The sequence below is a fragment of the Arvicola amphibius genome, chromosome 7, assembly GCF_903992535.2.
Source record: "Arvicola amphibius chromosome 7, mArvAmp1.2, whole genome shotgun sequence".
NCBI lineage: Eukaryota > Metazoa > Chordata > Mammalia > Rodentia > Cricetidae > Arvicola > Arvicola amphibius.
This window is the reverse complement of record NC_052053.1, coordinates 69,405,175-69,429,669: the sequence shown is the minus strand read 5'-3', so window position 1 is coordinate 69,429,669 and position 24,495 is coordinate 69,405,175. Positions and strand designations below refer to the sequence as shown.

Sequence of the window (24,495 nt, the reverse complement as noted above, 5' to 3'; positions counted from 1 at the left end):
GCTGCCGTAAAGCCGACCTTTCCACTGTCGCGATTCTGACGTGCGTCGCGCAATCTAGTGCGCTGGGGCCATGGCGGCCTTGCGGCCCGGAAGCGAAGCGATTCGCCTGTATCTCTGCCGTTCTTTCTCCGGCGGCGTTGGTCGGCTGGCCCGTGAACGCGGGACGGAGCGCAGGGATGCTGCGTCCAGCCGGGTAAGCGGGACGCCCGGGGACGCTGGCAGGGAGGGAGGCCTGAGCATCCCCGCGCCGCCTGCGTCTACCCCGCGGGCTAATCTTTGTAGCGGACCCGCTATGGAGAGTGCGAACCTTGCTTATTCCCGAAGTTAATTACTGTTTGTATTTACTCGACTCGTGAAGTGTGTATTTTCTCATTCCCCGGTTTTTTTTTTTAGTTTTTGTTTTCTTTTAATCATTTGCACTTCTTTGGGAGTGGATGTTTTAAAAGAGGCCTACGTCTTGAATCTATCAGTCAGATGAAAATGTTGACTAAAGCTTCAGATAAAACATTAAACAGGGCACATGGCTACTAACGCTTCATTTGCCATCATGCTAATGACAGAGTCTGGAGAGCTTTGTTTAAGCAGTAATTAAGGGAGAACAGGAAAAAAGGGGAGATAATTAAAAATTTCAAAATGTGCCTGCTGTGTGAATTTTCATTTCTGTTACGCTGTGTTTCTTAGCACACTTTTACCATAACTGCGGCTTTGAAGTTCTGTCTAGTCTACAGTTTAGATTTGTTGCCTAGGCTCCTGGCGGCTGGCTCAGTTCTCTGACACAAGAAACAAGCAATCCTTCGCTTCTGTCTCTAGAAAACAGAAATTTAGTCCTTGGGCAGAAAAAATAAAGCAGGTGTCAGAACATGCTTCGGGAGGGAAAATGTAACTAAGCCAAGAGCATTCTCAGGATCAGAGGTTCCCTGGCATTCATTCATTTACTTTTTTGTTTGTTTTTGAATTGCGGGTGATATGCATGCTCTGGAGTTGAGCGGACAGCTTTCTGGAGACCTGGCTCCTTCCATGGTAGGTTCCAGAGTGGAAGTCAGGCCCTCACAAGAAATGCTTTACCCTCGGAGCCATTTTGCCTGACCTTTCCTAGCCTATCTGGTGAACTAATGCTGGGAAAAAGATCAGCAAGAAGTCTTTGAAGAGTCTTGCTAGGGGCTTTGGGGGTGTGGGGACTGAACCCCTTTAACTCACAAGGCAGGCTGGTCTCCATAGAGTGAGACCCTGTCTCAAACAAAACAAAGCAAACAAAAAGTAAATATTCCTCAGGGTCTGGGTCCTCAAGGTAACGCTTGAGCCTTTTGTAGTCACATGGAAGCCTGTGCTGCTCACCCTTTGGAAGGCAGTGGTGGGGGATGACCAGCTAGGGGAGCTGACTATGAACCAGAACTTGCTGGTTCTACAATGCCCGTGCTGTGCTTTTTTAGGATCAAAATGTCCCATTATGATAAATACTAGGTGGCACAAAAGAAAACAGTTTTGCCTAAGGGCAGTTTATGTCTTACTACATTTCTTCTTTCCTGAACTATTGAGTGCTTGTAAGATGGAGGTTGCCTTGCAAAGACACTCTGTAAATAGCAAGTGGCTGGGCATGGTGGTGTGACTTTAATCCCAGCACTTGGGAGGCAGAGGCAGGCGGATGGCTGAATTTGAGGCCAGCCTGCTCCACAGAGCAAGATCTACACAAGGAGACCTTGTCTTGAAAAATTAAAAACAAACAAATAAATAACATTTTAAAAAGGAACATTGCAAACCTTTTCTTCAATTAAATGAATCCTATACTAGCTTATTCCGCATATTTTTCTTTAGCTGTCTTGCTTTAAAGAGACCCACATTTGGGACCTGTGTATAATTTCATTTCCGATCTCTTTGTACTAGTTGCTTTTTAGTTTTATCTTTCTGTGTGCACAGTCTTGTGTATTCCAGGTTGATCTCAGACTTGCTGTGTAGCTGAGGATGATCTAGATCTCATCTCTGCCTCCATCTTCCCAGTACTGCGATTATGGTGTCCATCAGAAGGTGTTGCGCAGTGCTAAGGACTGAGCCACATCAGCAGCCCCAGTTATTTTTAAGGGTGATTTTTTGTTTGGGGTTTTGTTTGTTTGTTTGTTTGTTTGTTTGTTTGTTTTTCATGACAGGGTTTCTCTGTGGCTTTGGAGCCTGTCCTGGAACTAGCTCTTGTAGACCAGGCTGGTCTCGAACTCACAGAGATCCACCTGCCTCTGCCTCCCGAGTGCTGGGATTAAAGGCGTGCGCCACCACCGCCCGGCCGGTTTTGTTTGTTTTTGTTTTTGTTGGTGGTGGTGGTTGTTGAGACAGGGTTTCTCTGTGTAGCCCCAGCTGTCCTGGAACTCATTATGTAGACCAGGCTAGTCCCAAACTCAGAGAGACACCTGCCTCTGCCTCCTGAGTGCTGGTAATAAAGGTGTGCATCACCATGCCCTGCTAGGAGGTAATTTTATGTGTCTAGGTGTTTTACTTGTGTCTATGTTTGTGCATGCAGAGTCTGTAGAGGCTAGAGTAGTGTGTTGAATCCTCTGGAATTGGAGTTACAGATGACAGTCAGCCCCTATCTTAGTTAGGGTCTCCGTTGCTGTGAAGAGACACCATGACCACAGCAAGTCTTACAGAGGAACACATTTAATAGGGTGGCTTACAGTTCAGAGATTCAGTCTATTATCATCATGGTGGGACATGGTGGTGAGCAGGCAGATTTGGTGCTGGAGAGGTAGCTGAGAGTTCTACATCTTGTGCAGGCAACAGGAAGTGAACTCATACTAGGCATGGCTTGAGCATATATATAATATGTGCATATTATACACATACACTGATATAGAGATCAATACTTTGCATAGATACGGAGCTTGGTTTGCTGATACAAATTTAAGATCAATTTTGATATATATATATTTATTTCTGCTCTTGATTAAGTACTGTGTGTGTGCAGCTCATTTAAAAATGTAATATATAATTAAGAAATATAGTAGTCAAGCTTGTAGTCATGTTAGTTAGGTTTTCTAGATACACATATATATTTCAGTTAGATAGGTATTCTTCAAATCTTTCAGAGACCTTCAGAATATGGCATTTAAAATGTTTTAAGAGCTTTTATGACAATGAGACACATTTGCTCCTGGGAGCACCAATCTACTTCAAGAGGAAGATGGTTACTGAAGAGGCTCCTTATGGAGTTTGCTAGCCATTTGGGCAAGAAACTGTTCTTGCCTGGACTGCTTGGTGTTATGCTGTATGAACTGGACAAGTGGAACCTACAGAAAAATAACTGCTGAATTTTCCTGAAGGTGAGACTGTCCTTCAGGGTTCCTGCTTCATGAAAGAGTCTTCCAGACATTCTGCAGGACACAGAAGAAAGTGACTGACAAACTGCCAATACAGGTGGAATGTGTCTTTGAAATTTCCTGCTTCGTGGAAAAGTCTCCTGGATACTATGGGCCTATAGGCTGAAGATGGATGTCCCACCGGAACAGAAGAACTTTGGGTGACTCTCCAGGCAGCAAGATGTCTCTGTCAATTCTAGAGTTTTGGAAGTTGCTTACAATGCACTTCCTGTTAACTTAGGTAATATTGTATCCTTCTGCTATCTTTGATGGAGTTGAAGAATAGATAGTTTAGTTTTCCTTAGTTACAATAAAAGATAAAGTAGATATAAATATGTAACTGTAATTCTTGCTTGATGTATGTAATTTTCTTGCTGTTTTGTTATATGTAATTTTACTATGCTAAGGTTAAAACCTTCCTTTTTATTTCAGCAGAAAAGGGAGGTGTTGTGGGATTCTCCTCTATATACCATTGGTTAATAAAGAAGCTGATTTGGCCAGTGGCTTAACAGAATATAGCCAGGCTGGAAAAAATGCTGAGACTCTGAGAGTAGGCGGAGTCAGTGAGATACCATGTAGCCGCCTGAGGAGACAGATGGTGGAACCTTGCCAGTAAGCCATGACCTTGTGTTGATGCACAGATTAATAGAAATAGATTGATATAAGATGTAAGAACTAGCTAGAAATATGATTAAGCTATTGGCCAAATAGTATTGCAAATAATATAGTTTCTATGTGATTATCTAGGTCAGGGGAGCCTGAACAAATAAACAGCCTCCGGCAACAATGTACCCCAAAGCCTGACTCCACAGTTACACACTTCTTCCAACAAGACCATACTTATTCCAACAAAGCCTCACCTCCTAATAGTGCTATACCCTATGAGATTATGGGGGCCAATTACATTCAGACTATCACAGCCCCCATGTGGGTGCTGGGAATTGAACTTGGGTCTTCTGAAGGAGCAGCTAAGTACTCTTAATAACCAAGCCATCTCTCTAGTCCAAGGGTAAAAGTTTAATGACATATTTACACTATTACATGATTTACACAAGAAAAAAAGAATAATTGTACACAAACAGGCCTGTTGTCACTGCTGGAACCATGGCCTCCTGACATGATATACCATTACTGCTGTGGCATTCCTCAAAACTGTTAGTCAGCCAGGCATAGTGGATCATGCCCATAATCCTATCACTCGGGAAGCTGAAGTGGGAGAAACAGTTCAAAGCTAGCCTCAGCTACATACAATTCTGAGGTTACATGACATCCTTTCTCAAGAAAAAAAGTCACTTTTAACTTCATAAAATGTAGACAGTGGTGGTGCACACCTTTATTCCCAGCACTCAGGAGGCAGAGGCAGGTGAATTTCTGAGTTCGAGGCCAGCCTGGTCTACAAGAACTAGTTTCAGGACAGGCTCCAAAGCTACAAAGAAACCCTGTCTCAAAAACAAAACAAAACAAAACAAAAAAACAAAGCAGCCTGCCTTTTCTTATTATGGAGTTGTTTATTGTGGTTTGAACTTTTCTGCAACCAGGAAAACATTCCAGACCTTTGGCCTGATGTTTCCTGTGTGGGTCCCCAAGGTACCAGAGGCACAGAATACTTAGGTAGGGCTTCATACAGTAATTCGTGTTCCTCAGTGTTTGTAGATGGCCATGCAGGAAAAACAGGCTGAAATCCTCCCCCACCCCAATGTGGATCACTGTGAAAAGGAGTTTACCGAATCTGTAGCTTGAGACTGGGCCCCTTAAGGAGAGCACCTCCAGGGTGCCTAAATTTTAAGAGGAATTGGGAGTTACAGAAAACCACCAATAAGATCCTTAGTGTGCTGGATAGTTTTATGTCCCCTTATTACAAACTAAGGTCAAATGAGAGGAGGGAACCTCAATTAAGAAAGCCCCTCCCAGGGGCTGGAGAGATGGCTCAGTGGTTAAAAGCATTGTCTGCTATTCCAAAGGTCCTGAGTTCAATTCCCAGCAACCACATGGTGGCTCACAACCATCTGTAATGAGGTTGGGTGCCCTCTTCTGGCCTGAAGGCATATATTGTATACTAAGTATTAAAAAAAAAAAGAAAGTGACTGATAGGGGAGGGCACAGCCATAGATGGTGCCATCCCTGGGCTGGTGGTCCTGGGTTCTGTGAGAAAGCAGGCTGATCAAGCCATGTGTAGCAAGCCTGTAAGCAGCATCCTTCTGTGGCCTCTGCATCAGCTCCTGCCTCAGGTTCCTGGTTTCTGCCCTCACTGCTATTTTTTTTTTTTTTTTTTTTTTTGGTTTTTCGAGACAGGGTTTCCCTGTAGTTTCTATAGCCTGTCCTGGAACTAGCTCTTGTAGACCAGGCTGGCCTCGAACTCAGAGATCCGCCTGCCTCTGCCTCCCGAGTGCTGGGATTAAAGGTGTGCGCCACCACCGCCCGGCTGCCCTCACTGCTATTGATAATGAGCTGCTGTATGGACTGTGAGTGATTTTGGTCATGGTGTGTTACCATATCAGTAGTAACCTCAAGACAGCACTGCAGTGCCTACCTGTGAAGCAGACCTGGGATCTGGAGATGGTAGGAAAGACACAGGTAAGAAAGCAGTAGACTGGAGGACTCCGGGGAGGAGACTCCTGCTATGGTCCTAATGTCTGCTTCCCCTTGCAGATGGCAGTCAAGATAGGTTCTGTGACTGCTGCTTTTTTTAGTATTAAACCTTTGCATGTCTGATGGGCTAGGCTTTGTGTTGGCTGAATTTGGTTTGCTGGTGTTTTTTCATTTGTATGTTTGTTTTTTGTGACAGGGTTTTTCTATGTAGCTTTGGAGCCTGTCCTAGAACTCACTCTATAGACCAGGCTGACCTTGAACTCACAGAGATCCTCCTGCTTCTGCCTCCTGGTTTCATGTAGCACCTTTCTTAATGTAGTAGGGGACTGGGGATCCTAAATCCACTGAAGGCTTTGAGCTTTCAGAGGAGCCTTGTAAAGCAGTAAGCCTCTGGCAAATGTGGACACTCTCTGTTGTCCCTTCTCCCACTGTGGCTTTGGGCTGTGGGGGGAGGGGTAAGAAACGGCAGAACTGTTAGGCTGGCTGCCTCTTGCAAATGTTGGACTCTTGTCTGACTCCCTGCAGGGTACATGGCCCTGGAGGCGTCTCCCCTCCCACGCACAGCCCTGTCCGAGTTTCAGGAAGCTAGGCATTATGTTCTTACACTGTAGGAACTTAAATTACAGTAATTATTCACTCTATGAAGGGAGACTTCTTTTACAAAAGGTTTTTTTCCCTCCCCCACGCTTCTTGCTTTCTTTCCTAATAGCTCCTGCATGATGAACAAAGACACAAGTATTTTCATGTAGCAAAAGCAGAGGAGTTAACCCATCATAGTCAACGATAAAAATCTCTCAAGGTGTTGTGCAAAACTGGATGCCTGGAACTTTTCTTACACAGGTTCATCTGTGGAAGCAGGTGATCTGATGCCAGTAGATCTGTCTGGAGAAGCCACTGCCCTGTTGGCCGCTCTGTAGGCTTACTGTGCTGTGTGAGACAGGAGAAGAGTGCTTGCTGGGGCAGCCCTTTATTTTTGAGACAGTATCTCACTGTAGTTCCTTAGCTGGCTTGGAAACTAGCTGTGTAGATCGGGCTGGCCTGGAATAATTCTTGCCTCTAACCTCCTGAGTACTGGGTTAAAGGTGCACATGGGGTGGCTTTTCCACATTTCCTGATGTGGACAGTCTGTGAGAAGAAAAGAACATGTTTCTAGCTTGTGAAAATCCTAGTAAGGGTTTGAAGCTGTAAGCAGGAAGTGCAAAATGAAACCCTTGCAGCGATAGTAGAAGGGCAGCATGGGCTCTAGGGTATGGGCTGTACTAGGTTCCTGAAGCGTCCAGCAGTCTTCAGCAGCAGTGGCCAGGTTAGCACTTCACCAGTCCCTTGCCTTCTCTGTCTCCCTGACCAAGCTTAGCTTTCTACTGCTCCCGCTAGCACTGACCTGCCTGCACCTTCAGCTTCCTGAGACGTTTGAACTCAAGACCCTGGACCCGTCTACTTGCCTGCAATCCTAGCCTTTGAGCTTTTGTGGGTAGACCCAGAGATGTCCCAGAGCTAGTGCCTTGGGATCTCACTTAGGACATCTGAACATGCTGTTTTGTTCTACCTCACCCCAAACTGCCATGTGTGGTGGGTGGAGTGGTCTAAGTTAAGCCTGGCTTGAGGAGATGGCTCAGTGGTGGAGTGCTTGCTGCAGAAGTCTGAGGATCAGAGTTCTGATCCCTGGATTCCATGTAAATCTGAATGAGTATGACTGCTTGTGTGTAATCCCAGCATGTGGGAAGCAGAACAATCCCTGAAGTAAGAAGCTGGCTCTCCAGAATAGCTAAAGCCGAGCTTCAAGTTCACTGAGGGACCCCACTTCAGTTTACAAGGTGAGAGCAGTAAGGGAAGACACCCAGTGCCACCCTTGGGCCTCTGCATGCACAGTACACACATGTGCACCCATATATACACATACTACACTCACAAACATGAAGAAAGGGGAGCCGGGCAGTGGTGGTGCACACCTTTAATCCCAGCACTCGGGTGACAGAGGCAGGCAGATTTCTGTGTGTTCAAGGCCAGCCTGGTCTGCAAGAGCTAGTTCCAGGACAGGCTCCAAAGCTTCAGAGAAACCCTGTCTCAAAAAAAGAAGGGGGGCTTGGTCCCGCTGAGATGCTTCAAAGCCTTATTAAGAATGTCTGGGTCCCCATGAAACCCTACTATACTCAGGTTTACCAGGAAATTTGGGTAGGAATGGGGTTGATGACCTTCATCCTTTATAAAATCAGGAGTGCTGATAAAAGAAGTAAAGCTTTGAAAGGCTCAAGTTCTGCACCTGCCCATGGTCATCACTAACCGCTCACCGAGTCCACTCAAGATGAATCCTGTCGGCTAAACTTAAGCAAGTGTGTTAGATGGGAACATGAAACATCGCTGTACACTTCCCTAAGTACCATTTACAACGTGGCATCAATAAATGTGTCTGAGTAGCAAAAAAAAAAAGAAGGGGGTGGGGGAGTAAGCCTTTGGAATGCTAGAGAGATGTGCCATACCAGCAGGAAGATGGGTTTGAATCCCCAGCACCTTTGTGAAAACCCAGTGTGTCTATGATCCTGGTGGTGGGTGGGGTCATGGAGACAGGCAGATCCATGAAGCTTGTTGGCTGGGCAGCCAGTTTAGCACATTTGGTGAGTTTCAGGTTCAGTGAGCGGTCCCATTTCAAGTAATTAGGTATGGAAAATAATCGAGGAAAACACTTGGCAGACTTCTGATTGCTACTTAGAACATCTGAATGCGTTGATGCCACCTCATCTGAAGCTACCGTATGTGGCGAGTGGTCGATATAAGTTGGGCCTGGGATGGGGAGATGGCTCCTCCACCTGTACACAGGCACACTGACAGGTATACACACGTGCACAAAGGAAGCCATTGGAGCCTGGGACTGGGGCACAATGAAAGTGCGTGTCTTGAGTGGCTAGGGTTCAGAGTTTGATACCAGTACCACAAAAACAATAAAAAAATATTTATTATGGTTAGCGAAGTGGTTCAGTGGTTAAGAGCACTGGCTGCTCTTACAGAGGACCCAGATTCAATTCTCAGGACCTATATAGCTGCTCACAACTGTCTATAACTTCATTTCCGGAGGATCTGACATTCTCTTCTGGATTCCCCAGGTACTAGGCATACATACTGATAAACACCATATACATAAAAATAAACTTAAAATGAAAGTGTTTCTATTTTGGATTAGGTGTTGGGTGGGGGCATATATACAGCAGTGCAGGTACCCACGGTGGCAAGAGGTATCAGACCCGTCTGGAGCTGGGACAGCAGGAATTGAACTTGGGTTCTGTGTAGGAGCACCAAGTGCTGTTAACCCCTGGACCATCTCTAGCCTCACTTCACAGTTTCCAAAGAAAGCACTTAGGAGAGATTGCTTTGGCCGCAGTCTGGAGCAGCAAGGGCAGGGGTGCAGAATGTCAAGGGTGGGGCAGTGTGGACAAACTAGTTCCTATGGTAATGTGTTTACCTAGAGGGATAAGTAGGCTTCTACCTCAGCCTCCCAAGGGCTGGGGTCACAGACATGGGCACTATACCTAGTGCCCAGATCACTCTTTTTTTTTTTTCTATTAAAAATACGTAGCTGAGCCAGGCAGTGGTGGCACACGCCTTTAATCCCAGTACTTGGGAGACAGAGGCAGCCAGCCTGGTCTACAAGGGCTAGTTCCAGTTCAGCTGGGGCTGTTATACAGAGAAAAACAAAACAAAACAAAAACAACAAAAAGTAGCAAGAGGAGAAGCTTTAGAGGACTGGAGATGCCAAGATGCGGCTTCCTGTGGCAGAGTGCTTGCCCAGTGTATGTGAAGCACTGCAGAATGAGCTGTTTCTTCATTTTTCCTGACTTGCAGGAAGAGTCTGTTTTAAGATGACTGCTATTGGGCTGGAGAGATGGCTCAGTGGTTAAGATCACTGGCTGCTCTTCCAGAGGACCCAGGTTCAATTCCTAGCACCCACATAGTGACTCACAACTCTCTGTACTCCAGTTTCAAGGGATCGAACACCATCACACAGATATACATGTAGGCAAAACAAAGATGCCCATAAAATAAAGATGATTAATATTATGACAAACATATAAATTAGAATTAACAGCAAGCATATAATTAAACTACTGGTTTTTTAAAAAATATTTCGAAGGGCTTTTTTTATTTATGTTTATGTGTATGTGAATGTCCTGTTGTAGCCTCTGAATCCCCCTGCAGAGTCTGGAAAGTCCCATTTCTCCTCTCTCTCTCTCTCTCTCTCTCTCTCTCTCTCTCTCTCTCTCTCCAACCCCCACCCACTCAAGAGTCTTTGAACAAAGGGAAAGCAAGGAAAAACCCAGTTCTGTATTCTTGGTGGCTACTACAGCTTCCTCCCCTGAAGTTGCCAGCCGCTCAAGCCCCCCCTCTAAATGCTCAGCTTTGGACCATACTTGGGCAGAAACCCAGCTTGTGGGGGACATGTAATCACCCCTCGCCTACAGCCTGTAAAATCTCCCTATACTTTGGGGACACTACTTCTCTGGCCTCGATCTCTGGGACGAGAGCACCCACTCAGGAGTTGCCTTACTCAGTACACCTGTGGTTATTCTTTTTCAGTTCTTGATCTGGCTCATTACATTAAGTGGAGAAACTTATCTGGGGCAGAGGGGACAGTGGCAGAAAACCTTTTAGTGAATAAGTTTATGTGACATCTGTGCTTGTCTGCTGAGGCCTGAAGAGGTGTCTGGTTCCCGTGGAGCTGGAGTTACAGATGATTGGGAACCACAGCATGAGCTCTCTGGGTCATCTGAAAGAGTAGCAAGTACTTTCAGCCACTGAGCCATCTCTCCAGCTGCCTTTTGTTTTTGTTTTTTTTTTTTTTTTTTTTTTTTTTTTTGTTTTTTCGAGACAGGGTTTCTCTGCAGCTTTAGAGCCTGTCCTGGAGCTAGCTCTTGTAGACCAGGCTGGCCTCGAACTCACAGAGATCCGCCTGCCTCTGCCTCCCGAGTGCTGGGATTAAAGGCGTGCGCCACCACCACCCGGCTGCCTTTTGGTTTTTTTGACAAGGTCTCACTATGTAGCCCTGAATAATCTGGAATTCACTCTGTAGTTCAGACTCACATATCTGTCTGCCTCTGCCTCCTGAGCGTTTAAGGGATTATGTCCCGCACCCAGCCTTAAAAGATTTTTTTCTTTTTTTTCTTTTCTTTTTCTTTTTTTTTTTTTGGAGACAGGGTTTCTTTGTGGAACTCTGTGGATCAGGTTGGCCTCAAACTCAGAGATTTTTGTGCTTCTGCCTCCTGAGTGCTGGGATTAAATGTGTGGGCCACCACCACCCAGCCTTAGTAGCATCTTCAGAAGTCCAAAGTGTGTACACACACACACACACACACACACACACACAAACACACACACACACACACACACACACACTGGGACTGGAACCAAGAGCCTCGGGAGTGCTATGCAAACAGTCTTACCAGCAGCCACGTTTTTGGTCCTTTTCTTTGCACTTGCCACTTTGAGGCAGGGTGTAGTAAATTGTCCAGGCTGACTTCCAGCTGAGATCGTGCCTCAGCTTCCTAGCTGGAGTAAAAGGCCTGCCTACTAGGCCTGGCCTTCTCTGTCAGGATGTACAACTGCTTTAGCATCATTTGGTGAACAGTATAATGTTAAATTAAGCCAGGTGTGATAGTGTTTGCCTGTAATACCAGCACTTGGGATGCTCAGGCAAAAGGATTGTGAATCTAGTCTAGGCCACATAGTTAGATTCTGTCTGAAGAAACCGGAGGGGGAAAACAAACAAATTCGTACTACAGCTCTTTGTTTGGAAAGTTATTGATACATTGTAGTCTTTCACAGAATAAACTGATGGGGGCATTTAATAAATGCAGGTTGTTAAATTTATAACACTAGGGGCGGGTTTAGTTGCATGTTAATCCTGTGTCTTTCATTAAAGGTCTCAAGATTCTGCCCTCCAAGACAGTCTTGCCATGATTGGATAGGACCTCCAGATAAACACTCAAACCTTCGTCCAGTTCATTTTCATATTCCTGAAAACGAGTCCCCCTTGGAACAAAGGCTTAGAGAATTGAGACAAGAAACACAAGAATGGAATCAGCAGTTCTGGGCAAACCAGAATTTGACCTTTAAAAAGGTAAGTGTGGGATTCAGATCAGTGAAGCACAGTACACTTAGCCACTTGGGGGCGCCAAATCTTCAGTGTTTACATTGTTGCTATTCTGTTGGGGTTTATGTGAATCTATAGAATGGTTTGTCTCTTTGAATAGTGTCTTTAGCAGCCAGGTGTTGTGTTGCATTCCTTTAATCTCAGCATTTGGGAGTCAAAGGCAGAGGGATCCCTAGCGGCCTGGTCTTCATAGTGAGCCTGAGATACATAGTGAGACCCTGTCTCAAAATAAATAACATAAAAGTCTTTAAAAGATCAAAGATTGTTTTAAGCCACTGTGTAACTGTGTGGAAGACTCCTTGGTCAGATATAGGTCACAGAATTTGAGGCTTTCTAGGAAGAGAAGTAGCAGGGGGCCTGTCCTCAGTGGTGTTCCTGTTTATGAGAAATAATTGTCATAGGTTGTCACTTATCATAGTTCAAGTTTTTTTTGTTCTTTTGTTTTCAAGACAGGGTTTCATCTTGTAGGCATGGCTGTCTTGGAGCTCACTTTGTAGACCAGGCTGTCCTTGAACTCAGAGAGATTCCCCTGCTTCTGCTTCCTAAGTGCTGATTAAAGGCATGTGCCACCACCACCCAGCAAGAGACTTCAAGATTCTTAATGACTTACTCATAAGCTGCATGAGAAATGAGTGTAAATATCCTACTGGAAAAGAAAATATAAATGAAGTTTCTGTTGTATTCTGTGGATACAACTTCCCAAATCCATTGACTATCTTGTTTTTGAGTCCTTTTTCAAGCTGGGCATGGTAGCACACACCTGTTACCCCAGCACTCTGGATCGGGAATACAAGGCCAGTCTCTACCACTTGGCAAGTTTGAATCCATCCTGGGTTATGTGAAAAGTTTCCTATACCAAGTTCAAAACTTTTATTTTGTTTTGTTGTTGTTGTTTTCAAACAGGGTTTCTCTCTGTAGCTTTGGAGCCTGTCCTGGAACTCGTTCTGTAAATCAGGCAGCCTCGAACTCACTGAGATCCACCTGCCTCTGCTTCCTGAGTTCTGAGGTTAAAATCATTTGCCACCACAGCCCGGCCCTAGCATGAAACTTTAACCAGACTGAGATGGTTTAAAACAAGCTCTGATGGCCTCTGGAGAGGTGTCTCAGAGGTAAGAGCACTGGTGGCGCATGACTGCCTGTAACTCTTGTTTCAGAGGCTCCAGCGCCTCTTTTAGCCTCCTCAGTCACTGTGCATACACACATAAGATAATCTTTTTTTTTTTGTTTTGTTTTGTTTTTCAAGACAGGGTTTCTCTGTAGCCTTGGAGCCTGTCCTGGAAGTAGCTCTTGTAGACCAGGCTGGCCTTGAACTCACAGAGATCCGCCTGCCTCTGCCTCCCAAGTGCTGGGATTAAGGTTGTTGCCACCATCAGCCAGCATTTAAGATACTCTTTTTAAAAAGCAGGCTTTTAAATTTCTCTGCACTGTGCTCTTAGCCGAGAGAGGGAAGAAGCTAGAGAAGACCATTCTCTTTCTCCTTTTGTTTTTGGTGCTGGGGATTAAACCTAGGGCCTGTACTGGGCAGATGCTTTACTAGTGAGCTACAGTTCCAGCCCGTGTTAATTTTTACCTTGAGATGCAGTCGTGTTAAAGTTGCCCAGGGTGCCTAGGCCTCCTGAGTGGCTGGGTTACAGGCATGCACCACCACTCCTGCTAAGAAGAGAGTTGTTTGTTTTAATTTTGATTTTTCAAGACGGTCTCATGTAGGCATGGTGGGCTCATACTTGTAGCTGAGGATGACCTTAACCACCAATCCCCGTCTCCACTCCCCAAGTTTGGGGAGTATAGACCTGTACTAAACACCTGCTAAGAGGGTTCTGATTGTTTTCTTTCAGGAAAAAGAAGAATTCATTTATTCAAGACTTCAAGCTAAAGGCTCAGGCCTGCGAACCAAGTCAGGTTAGTCTGATTGTTCTGTGTTAATGTCAAAAGACGGGCTGTTGAGTGAAGGGGAAGTGGAGGGGCACACAGCCTCTGTGTCCTTCCCTTGCTGTCTCACTCGCCTGTGGAGACTTCTTTTCCTGTGTGTGTACCATCATGGTTCCTACAAGCTGCAGGCTCCCTCTTCTCTCTTCCTCCTTTAGATGAAGTCACAGCCTCTCAGAGTTTAGGTCTTCCTTTTTCCTTTGCTTTCCCTGAATAGAATCCAGGGCCCTGAGCATTGTAGGTAAGCACTCAGGCATTGGACTGTACAGCCTTTTGTCCTTCTGATGAGTGACTTCAAGCCAAAGTCATGAGGCCTCTGTAATCTCCCAACCCTCCCGCCTTCCCAGGTCTCCTGGATTCCTGAGTCAGTTCTCAAGCCAAAAAGCAGAGAGCTGTCTGTTGGCCTTCCTCTCTAAATCAGCAACTGAACTGTGTGTTTCCCAGCACTTCTGCTTTCCTGTCTTGTAACCATTGTTAAAGTTCAGGCCCCTGTTAATTCTCTATCCACTGTAGCTTCTCCGTTTGTTTTGTTTTATTTTTCTGAGGCAGGAGGCAGGGTCTTACTATGAAGGCTATCCTGAAACTTGTTCTGTAGACCAAGGTGGCCTTGAACTCACAGAGATCTTCCTGTGTCTGCCTCCTGAGCTGGATTAAAAGTCTGCACTACCATACCTGGCCCCATCTTTAAATCAGAGGCTAGTGTACTTTTCTCTGTAAGGGCCTTTGTGGTTGCCTGGGTATCTGTTGGCACTGTTGAGCCTGCTGTAAAGCTTACACAGAAAGTTTGGGTTAATTTACAAAAGATAGAATTGACCTCTAAATGTCCTTTGTCAAACCCTGCTTTAAATTAATTCTTTGCACCATAGCTAGACTGTCCTACCCAAAATGCGTACCTGGTACTTTGGGCTTTTGTTGTTGTTGCTGAGACTGTCTCGCTACGTAGCCCTGCTGGATTAAAGGTGTGGCCATCACGTCCAGTCCTCACCATAGGCTTCTGGACTCTGGCCACAGAACAGCTCCCTGCCGCACATTCCCAGGGCAGGGAAACAGACCACAGGCTGCTGGGTTTGCTTGTTTCCTTTTTGTTTGGTTGGTTTTTGATTTTTTGAGACTTAAAGTTCCAAAAATATGTAGCTGGGACTGGCCTTGAAGTCATGGTAGCCTTTCACTCCCAGCTTCCCCACTCCCTGGATGGCCATTTCTTTTGCTCAAAATAGCCTTGGCCATTTTCTCTTAGTGTTGAGGTCAGGCCTTACTAAAATTCTAACTGTTTGTTAAGTAGATGCCTGCTGTCAAAATATTCTCATGGACAGTCCTGAACCATTAACCTCCAAAGCTGGGTCTGTCATTGGGTTAAAAGTACCATCACTCTCTACTGATCCGTAGCCTGTCCTGGTTTCTTCAGAGAAAGACCAAGGGGTAGCAGTCGGGATGCTAGTCACCCCTATATTCTCTGTGCAGACAACCAGTGTCTTACCAGATCAGCAACAGAAAGGGGTGCTGCACCCTAACAGTGAGTGTGGGAATGAATGGTGGGGTCAGTTTGGTCCTGACTGAGTGCCAGGCACTCTGCTGAGTCCCTTATATGTATCAGTCCCAGAGACCAAATGCTGTGTGAGGAGTCTGAGGCTTAGCTGGGTGAGTACCCAGCCTGCGGCCATAGAGTGAGATAGGAGACGAGCGTCTGCCCACGGCTGTCAGACCCGAAGGCCTCGCTGATCAGCAGTTCTCAGTTCAGCCTCTGCCGGCCGCATGCCTGTGTGTGTGTGTGTGTGTGTGTGTGTGTGTGTGTGAGACAGAGAGAGAGAGAGAGAGAGACAGAGAGAGAGACAGAGAGAGAGACAGAGAGAGAGAGAGACAGAGACAACACTCTCTCTCACACATATGTGGTAAAGGGGTATCTGTGCTCCACCAGATGGTGGTATCAGCTCAGTTCATGCTGTGGTATTGCATTACAGACTGGCCATTTTTCTAAAAGGAGAGTTGTTTTGACTTCTCTGAACATGACAGTCTTATTAGTGACTCTGCTATGTACTGAAAGACTGGCCTTAAGTAACATTTATAATTAATTTGGCAATGAAAAAGGACAGACTGTCTGGAGAGGGACAGTGCAGTCACCGCTCTGGCAGTATTCAGAGCGTCATGTGGAGGACGGATAATCCCAGTTGGGTGGGAGCAGCATGGTTAATAAGGTGTTACTGGAAACTGCTGAGCATGGACGGCGAGTTCTTCACCACAATGATAGCTTTGGGGAGTTTCCCGTCAGCTAGCTAAGTGCAGCTGCTCTATAATGTATACGTGCTTAGAAACATCTTGTTCTGTAGCTACACAGTGACCAGTTGAAATGGGGGAGGGGTGCACAGTAGGTAAGATGGCTCAGTTGTCCAGAACACACATGTGCTGAGAAATGCTTACCATATGGGGCTCTTTAGAGGCTCCCTGGAGCTGAAGACAAAGGACATTTGTCTAGTAAGTTATATTGGAAAAATAAATTGCTTTTGATGTAAAAGAAAAATTTAGATTTATTCCTCTTAGAATACACATTCCAAATATTTTTTTTAAATTATTGGGTATCAGTTACTGATAGACTTCAGAGTTAAATCTGGCATTTCTAGTGGTAGAAAGTCAAGCTGAGTCAGATGATGGTGGCACACGCCTCTAACCTCAGCACTTGGGAGGCAGAGCCAGGCAGATCTCTGTGAGTTTAAGGCCAGCCTGGTCTGCAAAGTGAGTTTCAGGACAGCCAGGGCTGCACAGTGAAACCTTGTTTTGAAAAACAACAACAACAACAACAACAAATCATGGAGCTTGTAACATGAGGGCCTGTTTGTCAGGGTTTCTGTCCTGCCCAGTTCCCACAGCCGTTTAGCCCCAAAGAAGATCATACAGAGATTCTATATTAACAATAAACTGATTGGCCCATTAGCTCAGGCTTCTTATTAAGTCTTGTAACTTATATTAACCCATTATTCTTATCTATGTTAGCCACATGGCTCAGTACCTTTTTCAGGTCACATCCTGCTTCTTCGGTGGTCTGGGCAGGATTGAGAGGAATGGGCTTCCTCCTTCATAGAATACTCCTGTTCTTATTCCCCACCTCTACTTCTGTCTGGTTTTCCCGCCTATATTTCCTGCCTGGCTATTGGCCAATCAGCATTTATTTAGAACATGTTTGACAGAACACAGACAATTCTCCAGCACCAGGGGCTGAAGAACGACAGAATCATGGTTCAGTGGTTAAGAGCACTGACTGCTCTTCCAGAGATTGAACCTGGGTTTGATTCCCAGCACCTACATGACAGCTCACAACTGTCTGTGACTCCAGTTCTAGGGGTTCTGACACCCTCACACAGACAGACATGCAGGCAAACACCAAGGACATAAATTGTATATGTTAAGAAAAAAATCCTGTTTTTAAATATTTATTTATTATGTAAACAGCGTTCTGCCTGCATGTATCCCTGCAGGCGAGAGGAGGGCACCAGATCTCATTACATATGGTTGTGAGCCACCATGTGGTTGCTTGGAATTGAACTCAAGACCTCTGGAAGAGCAGCCAGTGTTCTTAACCACTGAGCTATCTCTCCAGCCCCCGCAAACCCAGTTTTGTATATGGATGGGACCTAAGTTCCAGAGTCCCCTTTGAAAGCACCCATGCAGTAACCTGGGGGGCTCCTGTTCATCTCCACATTCTAAAGTTTATACCATCTGCATCTTAGGGCACAGGAGGCATTCTAGGCCCAAACATCAGCAGCACAGGTCTGCAAGTGTCTGAATGGCTGGGGTACATGTGGGGGGACTAGCAGCAGGCGCTGGCTGAGCAGGCTCAGTGGGTGTTGAGGACCTGGGTGTGGGGAGCAGGGCCCCGGCCATGGGCTGTATTCAGGCAGTGGGGGCAAAGCCACCCTAGGACTCCTTCCTAAAGTTCCTCTCTTGCAGTCTTGCCCTTCTCTAGCTTGGTGTACTCTGGCCCTCTGCCTCCTTGTTTATTCCTCTGTCCAGTGATGGTAACCCCCAGGCCAGCTTCCAGCCCTGCTGGGCCTTGGCTCAGCAGACAGAGATGGGGTTGTATTGAATGAGCCTAGCTGCTGCCATGGGGACAGGGAATGGAAGCGGCCCAGAGGGGCCTAACAACGTTGTCAGTGTCCAGGAAACACACACAGTTCACCATAAATGGCAGATGGGTGGTGTTTGTAGCCAGGATGACATGGGCCTTCCTAAGATACCTACGGACATGTGACCAGTGTGTGAAGAGGAAGCCTTCCTAAGATACCTACGGACCTGTGTGTGGACAGGAAGCCTTCCTAAGATACCAATGGACACGTGACCAGTGTGTGAAGAGGAAGCTGCTCGCTGTAAACCAACAGTGTGTCTCAAGCAGCAAGGCAGCAGTCTGTGCTTTCTGAATTCATAAGGAAGTTTTCACTCAGCCCTGGTAGCTGATGACAGCCTGAAGTCCCTAGCCTTTTCTAGAAGGATCTGGCTGTACCCATTATGACAGGCAAAGAAGAAAGCAAGCAGTAGCCATGAACTATCTCTAAGAAGTCCTTGTGGGGCAAACAGTGAGTACAGCAAGTGCTCCTTTAAGGCTTTCTTTAATTGCAAAGTGGGGATGTCTGGATGCTGGGTGATTGCAGACTAGGTAGAGCGACTGGCCACCTGCTGCCTGGCTGGTCTGCATGTTCTGCTGCCATGTGGGAAATTCGCCAACTGACATCAAGAACAGGAAGCAATCTGGAAAGAGCCACCACCACCCCCGCCACCTCCCGTTTCTTTGACTGCACAAGTGTTTGTGCATCCAGAAAAGAGGGAACCATGGAGACAAATCCACTTTATCAGATGGCATTTGTGAGACACCCACACATTTTCAGTAATGATGTAATGAATTGAGTTTTCCCTCTCCATCCTCCGATATTGCTCCCTTCCTCTTCTTCTCTTTCTGTGCCCAGCCCTCTCTTTACCCTTTTTCCTGCTCCATTCTGTTTTATGTTCAATAACAAGAGGCAGAGATGGCAGGGGTAGAGCAAGGATGACTTGGCAAGCATTGATGGGGTTCCTGCTGTCTGATCATTGGCCCGAGGTGTTGGGATAAGGTGACCCTGTCTGAGAGCCCCTGGGGAAGCATCAGGTGTGGGCAGCTCTGCCTGCCTCCACCCTCCACTGAGTGCAGCACTGACAAGCCCACCTAGAGTCCCCTCTCAGCTCTCCAACTATTGCCAAGCCTCAGAGAAGCCTCTGTGAGGCTGTGCTAAGGTGATGATTTGCTCGAGACAAGGAAATAGGTAAAGGGAGGACACAGTTCACGTCTACGTGGACAACGGGAGAGCCTGTCCCTCCAGTGAAACAGCTTGTGCTGCTGTTGCCAGGGGAACAGCTTTTCTGTTTTGACAGTCCCTCTCCCTATGAAAGGCCCAGAGATGCTGCTGGAGGAGAGGGATCCTTCCCTAAGGATCAGCTAAGATCTGCCACCCCGAAAGCATCTCTGCACTGGGCTCTCTCCATCCTGGTGTCCTCCAGTCTGGTCCTACTTCTCCCACCTGTCTCTGTCCTTTGAGACCAGCTTATGTGTCACCTTCCCTGGAACCTTTGGCATCCCTAATTTGGCAGGTGGCAGGTACCCCCTTCACTTGAGTAGCATCATCTTCCCAAAGGCATGCGCAGGCTCCTGGGGTTGGGTGGGTGGAGCAGAGAACCTCAGTGCTGCCCTTGGGAGCTAACAAGCCAACAGAGCAGGGTCAGCATGCAGGTGGGTTGATAGCTTCACACTGCACTTCTAATGTGTGGACCCTCGGAGAAAGCTAGCAGGGAATTAGGGAGTAGAGTAGGCACCTGTCAGTGTACATGTGTGTATGTTTGTGTGGGGTGTGTGTGTGGGTGTGGTGTTCTCAGAAGAGTCCTTTAGGTGAGGGGACAGCAGAAACAAGTACATGTGAATAAAGTGCTGTGTGGTTAGCACAGTGGACAGCACAGCTGAGCCTGCAAGGGCTTGACTCTTGCCCTGCACATCAGCAGAGGTGCACGGCACACACACCATTGCCTGCATCGTGTAGTAAATCTGCACATTAGCAGGGATGCACAGCATACACACCATTGCCTGCATCTGTCTCCTGAGTGCTGGGATTAAAGGCATACACCACTATGCTTGGCCTTAATTTTATTTATTTTATTTTATTTTATTTATTTATTTTGATATAGGGTTTCTCTGTAACTTTGGAGCTTATCCTGGAACTTGCTCTGTAGACCAGTCTGGCCTTGAACTCATAGAGATCTGCCTACCTCTGCCTCCCAAGTGCTGGGATTAAAGATGTGTGCTACTACCACCTGGCCTTTGGCCTTTAATTTTTTTGTTTTGTTTTGTTTTGTTTTTGATCCAGAATGACCTTGGTTTTATGATCCTCTGCTTCCGCCCCTGGTTTCTGGGACTCTGGGACTCAGACCCAAGGCAAACACTCTACCAGTTGAGCCATAATCCCAGTCTTGCTTTTTCTTTTCTGTCTTCCCTTTTTTTTTCTTTTTTTTTTAATATTTATTTATTTATTATGTATACAATATTCTCTCTGCATGTATGCCTGAAGGCCAGAAGAGGGCACCAGACCTCATTACAGATGGTTGTGAGCCACCATGTGGTTGCTGGGAATTGAACTCAGGACCTTTGGAAGAGCAGGCAATGCTCTTAACCGCTGAGCCATCTCTCCAGCCCCTCTGTCTTCCCTTTTTAACATTAAAAAACAAAACAACAGCAACAAAAGCTGGGCTGGAGAAATGGCTCAGCAGTTAAGAGCACTGGCTGCTCTCATGGAGGACCTGGACTCCATCCCAGCACCCATGGTGGCTTACGACCAGCTGTAACTGTCCTTCCAGGCAGACAAGTGATGCGCGAATGTCCATTGCAGGCAGAACATCCAGACACAGAGAGAAACAGAAAGCAGTGGCTGGGCAGTGACTCAGTGTGTACGCTCCTACTGTGCTAGTAGAGGACCCAGTTTGGTTCCCAGCAGCCACGTCACGTGGCTCACAGCTGCCTGTGACCCTAGCCCAGGGCGTCAGAGACCTACAGGCCTGTACATGAACTCTACCTACCCACTGTGCACAGACTTATAGGGCACACACATATATACATAACTTAAAAAGTAGCCGGGCAGTGGTGGCGCACACCTTTAATCCCAGCACGCGGGAGGCAGAGGCAGGTGGATCTCTGAGTTCAAGGCCAGCCTGGTCTATAAGAGCTAGTTCCAGGACAGGCTCTAGAAACTACAGGGAAACCCTGTCTCAAAAAACCAAAAAAAAAAAAAAGTAAAATAGAATCTTTAAATAAAAGCTTTTACTTTGTGTGTGTGTGGGGGGGGGCACATGTACCATAGCATCCATGTGAGGCTAGAGGACAATTAATGGGGGTTCATTTTCTCCTCTACCTTCTGGGTCCCAGGAATCCAGCTTAGGTCTTCAGACTTGGCAGCAAGTGCCTTTTCCACTAAGTCATGTGACAGGCCCCTGGTGTTTGGAATTTTGAGACAGGATCACCTGTAACCAAAGCTGTCCCCAAACTTCTGACACCTCGACTTAGACCTGTGGTCTGGGCTTATAAATGTGCACCACCACAGGCAGCTTCTCTTCGAGTCTTATGTTAAATTGTAATTTACTTCCAGGCCAGAGAACAGCATTGGACGCAGAGGAAATGGCTGACTTTTATAAGGAGTTTCTGAGTAAGAATTTCCAGAAGCACATGCGTTACAACCGGTGAGTGTCTGCGTCATCCCAATGGTTTCTGTGGCAAAGACACATCTGCTTATTTTCTGACCTCAGTTTAAAGCTTTGATGTTTTCAAAAGTGGCGGTGGTTGCATAATTCTCTTATTTTTGCCATTTTAGTTAAACTTGTCAACCTCCCCGCATGCACGGCACTCATGGTGCCCAGGCCTTGGGTCAACGAGTGGATTCTGAAGACTTCCCTTGTCTTTCCCTGGAGGTGTGGGGTCAGTCAGGGTGTTGCCTGTGTGGAAACAAGGAGGTCAGCAGAGGTCAGAGGCCACAGGAGAGCCATGCAGAGACCAGTAAGGACATGCTAGTCCTCATAAAAGCTCGTGTGGAAAAATGTAAGGAATGTCAGTTTCCCTGCTCTGTGTGCATAGTATGTAAGGGTAACCACACAAAAGGACATTCAGAGATGGTGATGAGTTACTGTTTTCCTAGTAGCACACAGAGATCTAGGCACTTGTCATCCCTGACTGCTGAAATCACTGGGCAAAGAAAGCTGTGAGGATGGAGTGATGACAGATCAGATGACATACCTGCGCCCCGGTATGTCCACACCCCCTGTAGGGGGCAACCCAGTGTGCTGCAGGAGGATGTATAGTCCGTGCCTGCAGGGGGTTTCATGAGAGATGGGATCCTAGTGTGGTTGGACTTCATCCAAGTACCAGTTCTTAGGCAAAAGGAGTGTGTAACTGGGGAGGGGCACTGAAGACCTTTGTAATGATAGCCTGAAGATGCCGGCTCAGTTCACAATATTGGGCATTCCACAGAGTGTTCAGTCCTGAGATATTTGGACACAGTGTCTAAAGATGGGGTGGTTGTTTCCATGAGGTGGTTATCATCCTGTCAGAGTTGTGACTTTTTTTTCCTGTTTTATTTATTTACTTAATTTGAGACAAGGTCTCATATTTAGGCTTGAAACTTGCTTTGTGAACCAGGCCTCTACCTTGGGAGTAATAGAATTATAGGCAGACATCACCGTGTTTGACTCTTTTTGTTATTGCTATTGTTTGGTTGGTTTGATATTTTGAGAAAGGGTCTCACTCACTATGTAGACCATGCTAGACTCAAACTCAGTCTGCCTGCCTCTGCTTCTTTTCAAGAGATGAAATTAAAGGTGGGGGCTACCATGCTTAGCCTGATAAATCTGATTTTTAAATAATCATCTAAGCTTTTGGTTATAGCTGGTAAAAGTTAAGGTGCAACTTTAGATTTGCTTTAAAATGTAGCCATGACAGGACTGGGTGTGGACAGAGTAACAAGACCTCAAGAGAACATGGTGGCAGTGGCAGTGGCAGCTGGAGGAGCATCAGCGTCCATGTCTGTTGTGCATTACCCTGACCTAGTTAGTCACTCACAGGAGCCTGTGCTCATAGAGCCCGGCTGCCCCCTACAGGCCCTGGTGTGCACAGTGGCTCTCAGGAGGCTGATGGGCACAGAAGCAGGAGGCTTTGCTAGCTTTTTCCCTGCATAGCTGGGTCAGATCAGCTACATCAGTGTGGCCTGGTGGGGCGCCCTCGTTCTCTCTTGAGCTTTTCTTCCTTACTCGGGGTACTTCTGTCAGTGGAGCCCTGCCTCATGTAGGTAGAGTCTGGGGACTTGTGTGACTTCTGCTGCCACTGGCTAGGGGCTCTGCTTCCTCTCTTGGCTTCTGTACGTTAGAAGGGCTCAATAAACCCATCACTAGCAGAAGTTCAAAGCTCAGGGGCCTGGAATGCCGGGTGCTGGTGTCTTTGGCTGCCAGGAGCTTGCACCAGGGCCAAGATGAGCCTTTCTCCTGTGCAGTGAGCTCTCCAGACTTCACCAGTGGGCAGGGTTCTGTCAAGTGACCTGGAGGCAGCATTTTTCTTTACAGATTCCACCACGGTTTGTATGAGGATGAGAGGCCTGTCACCAGAACAGGGGATTTAGAGCTTGTGACCAGTTAACTTCCTACTGGGGAGCACTGGGCCTGTATACTTTTCATACAAATTAGACCAAGGCAGGACACCCCTCTGGTCCCTAGGAAGCCTCCCAGACTGTGTTCCATGGTTGCTGATCTCTCTGCAGTGTCTGTCTTGAATGTTGCTAGATTCAGAGAGGGTCTTATGAATGCTTTAGTACAGGCCAGAGGAAAATTAGAGCCCTCCATACATAGGGAAACTGGCTCCATGTGTGTATGGCCAGCTGGGGTGGAGGTAGGGAGTCAGAGGGAGCTGCTGTCCATGAGTTGACTGGAGCACCTCTCTTTCTCTGTAGAGACTGGTACAAGCGTAATTTTGCCATCACGTTCTTCATGGGGAAAGTGGCCCTGGAGAAGATGTGGAACAAGCTGAGACAGAAGCCAAAGAAGACGAGCAGTTAGGAGCCTACCTGGACCTGACCCCAGCATCCAGGCTCCATTTATGAGGCCTTTGCTGGCTGTGTCCCTAGCGGGCTTGCTCTTGTATGCTGTGTGTTTGTTGTCTGTGTCCTGAATTGTACTGATTCAGAATACGCAGTGTCAAAATATGAATAAAGCTTCACTGAAACGCTTAGACCACTGCAGATTGGGGTGATCTTCAGCTGCTGTGGTGGTGCCGGGAGCCGCGGATCCAAGCCCTGACACAGTAACATCAGACACAAGCAGATGCGGTGTCTTCATGGGAAGACCAGTGATCACAGAGTGACAGCATCATTTTACAGTGAGGTGACCCCTCAGCAGCCATCACCATGGTGAGAGAGAACATGGAGACGTGTGTGGTGACTGTGGACTGGTGTGGCCTCTCCT

At 46.7% G+C, this 24,495-nt stretch overlaps 2 protein-coding genes across 3 annotated transcripts; both read left to right on the top strand.

The window, feature by feature from the left end:
• The first annotated feature begins 30 nt into the window (after positions 1–30).
• LOC119818991 (cytochrome c oxidase assembly factor 8) lies at positions 31–24,262 on the top strand. 2 transcript variants are annotated; one of them, XM_038336941.1, is made up of 5 exons: positions 31–193; positions 11,839–12,036; positions 13,905–13,968; positions 21,642–21,732; positions 21,864–23,969. In XM_038336941.1, the coding sequence occupies exons 1-5, from the start codon at positions 71–73 to the stop codon at positions 21,865–21,867; spliced, it is 480 nt and encodes a 159-aa protein (XP_038192869.1). In that variant the 5' UTR covers positions 31–70; the 3' UTR covers positions 21,868–23,969. The 2 variants fall into 2 exon arrangements, with proteins under 2 accessions (XP_038192869.1, XP_038192868.1); XM_038336940.2 differs by lacking the exon at positions 21,864–23,969 and adding an exon at positions 23,985–24,262 and having other exon boundaries at positions 32–193.
• Positions 8,021–8,351, top strand: LOC119818992 (ATP synthase subunit ATP5MJ, mitochondrial). Its single transcript, XM_038336943.1, has one exon. The coding sequence runs from the start codon at positions 8,028–8,030 to the stop codon at positions 8,208–8,210; it is 183 nt and encodes a 60-aa protein (XP_038192871.1). The 5' UTR covers positions 8,021–8,027; the 3' UTR covers positions 8,211–8,351.
• Positions 24,263–24,495: the final 233 nt, after the last annotated feature.

Bases quoted from the DNA above. Each gene is read 5' to 3' on its own strand.
- LOC119818991 (XM_038336940.2), top strand. From the start codon at position 71: ATGGCGGCCTTGCGGCCCGGAAGCGAAGCGATTCGCCTGTATCTCTGC. The intron at 13,969-21,641 runs GTTAGTCTGATT...ATTTACTTCCAG, and splicing joins AGGCCTGCGAACCAAGTCAG to GCCAGAGAACAGCATTGGAC. The intron at 21,733-23,984 runs GTGAGTGTCTGC...CTTTCTCTGTAG, and splicing joins AAGCACATGCGTTACAACCG to AGACTGGTACAAGCGTAATT.
- LOC119818992 (XM_038336943.1), top strand. From the start codon at position 8,028: ATGCTTCAAAGCCTTATTAAGAATGTCTGGGTCCCCATGAAACCCTAC.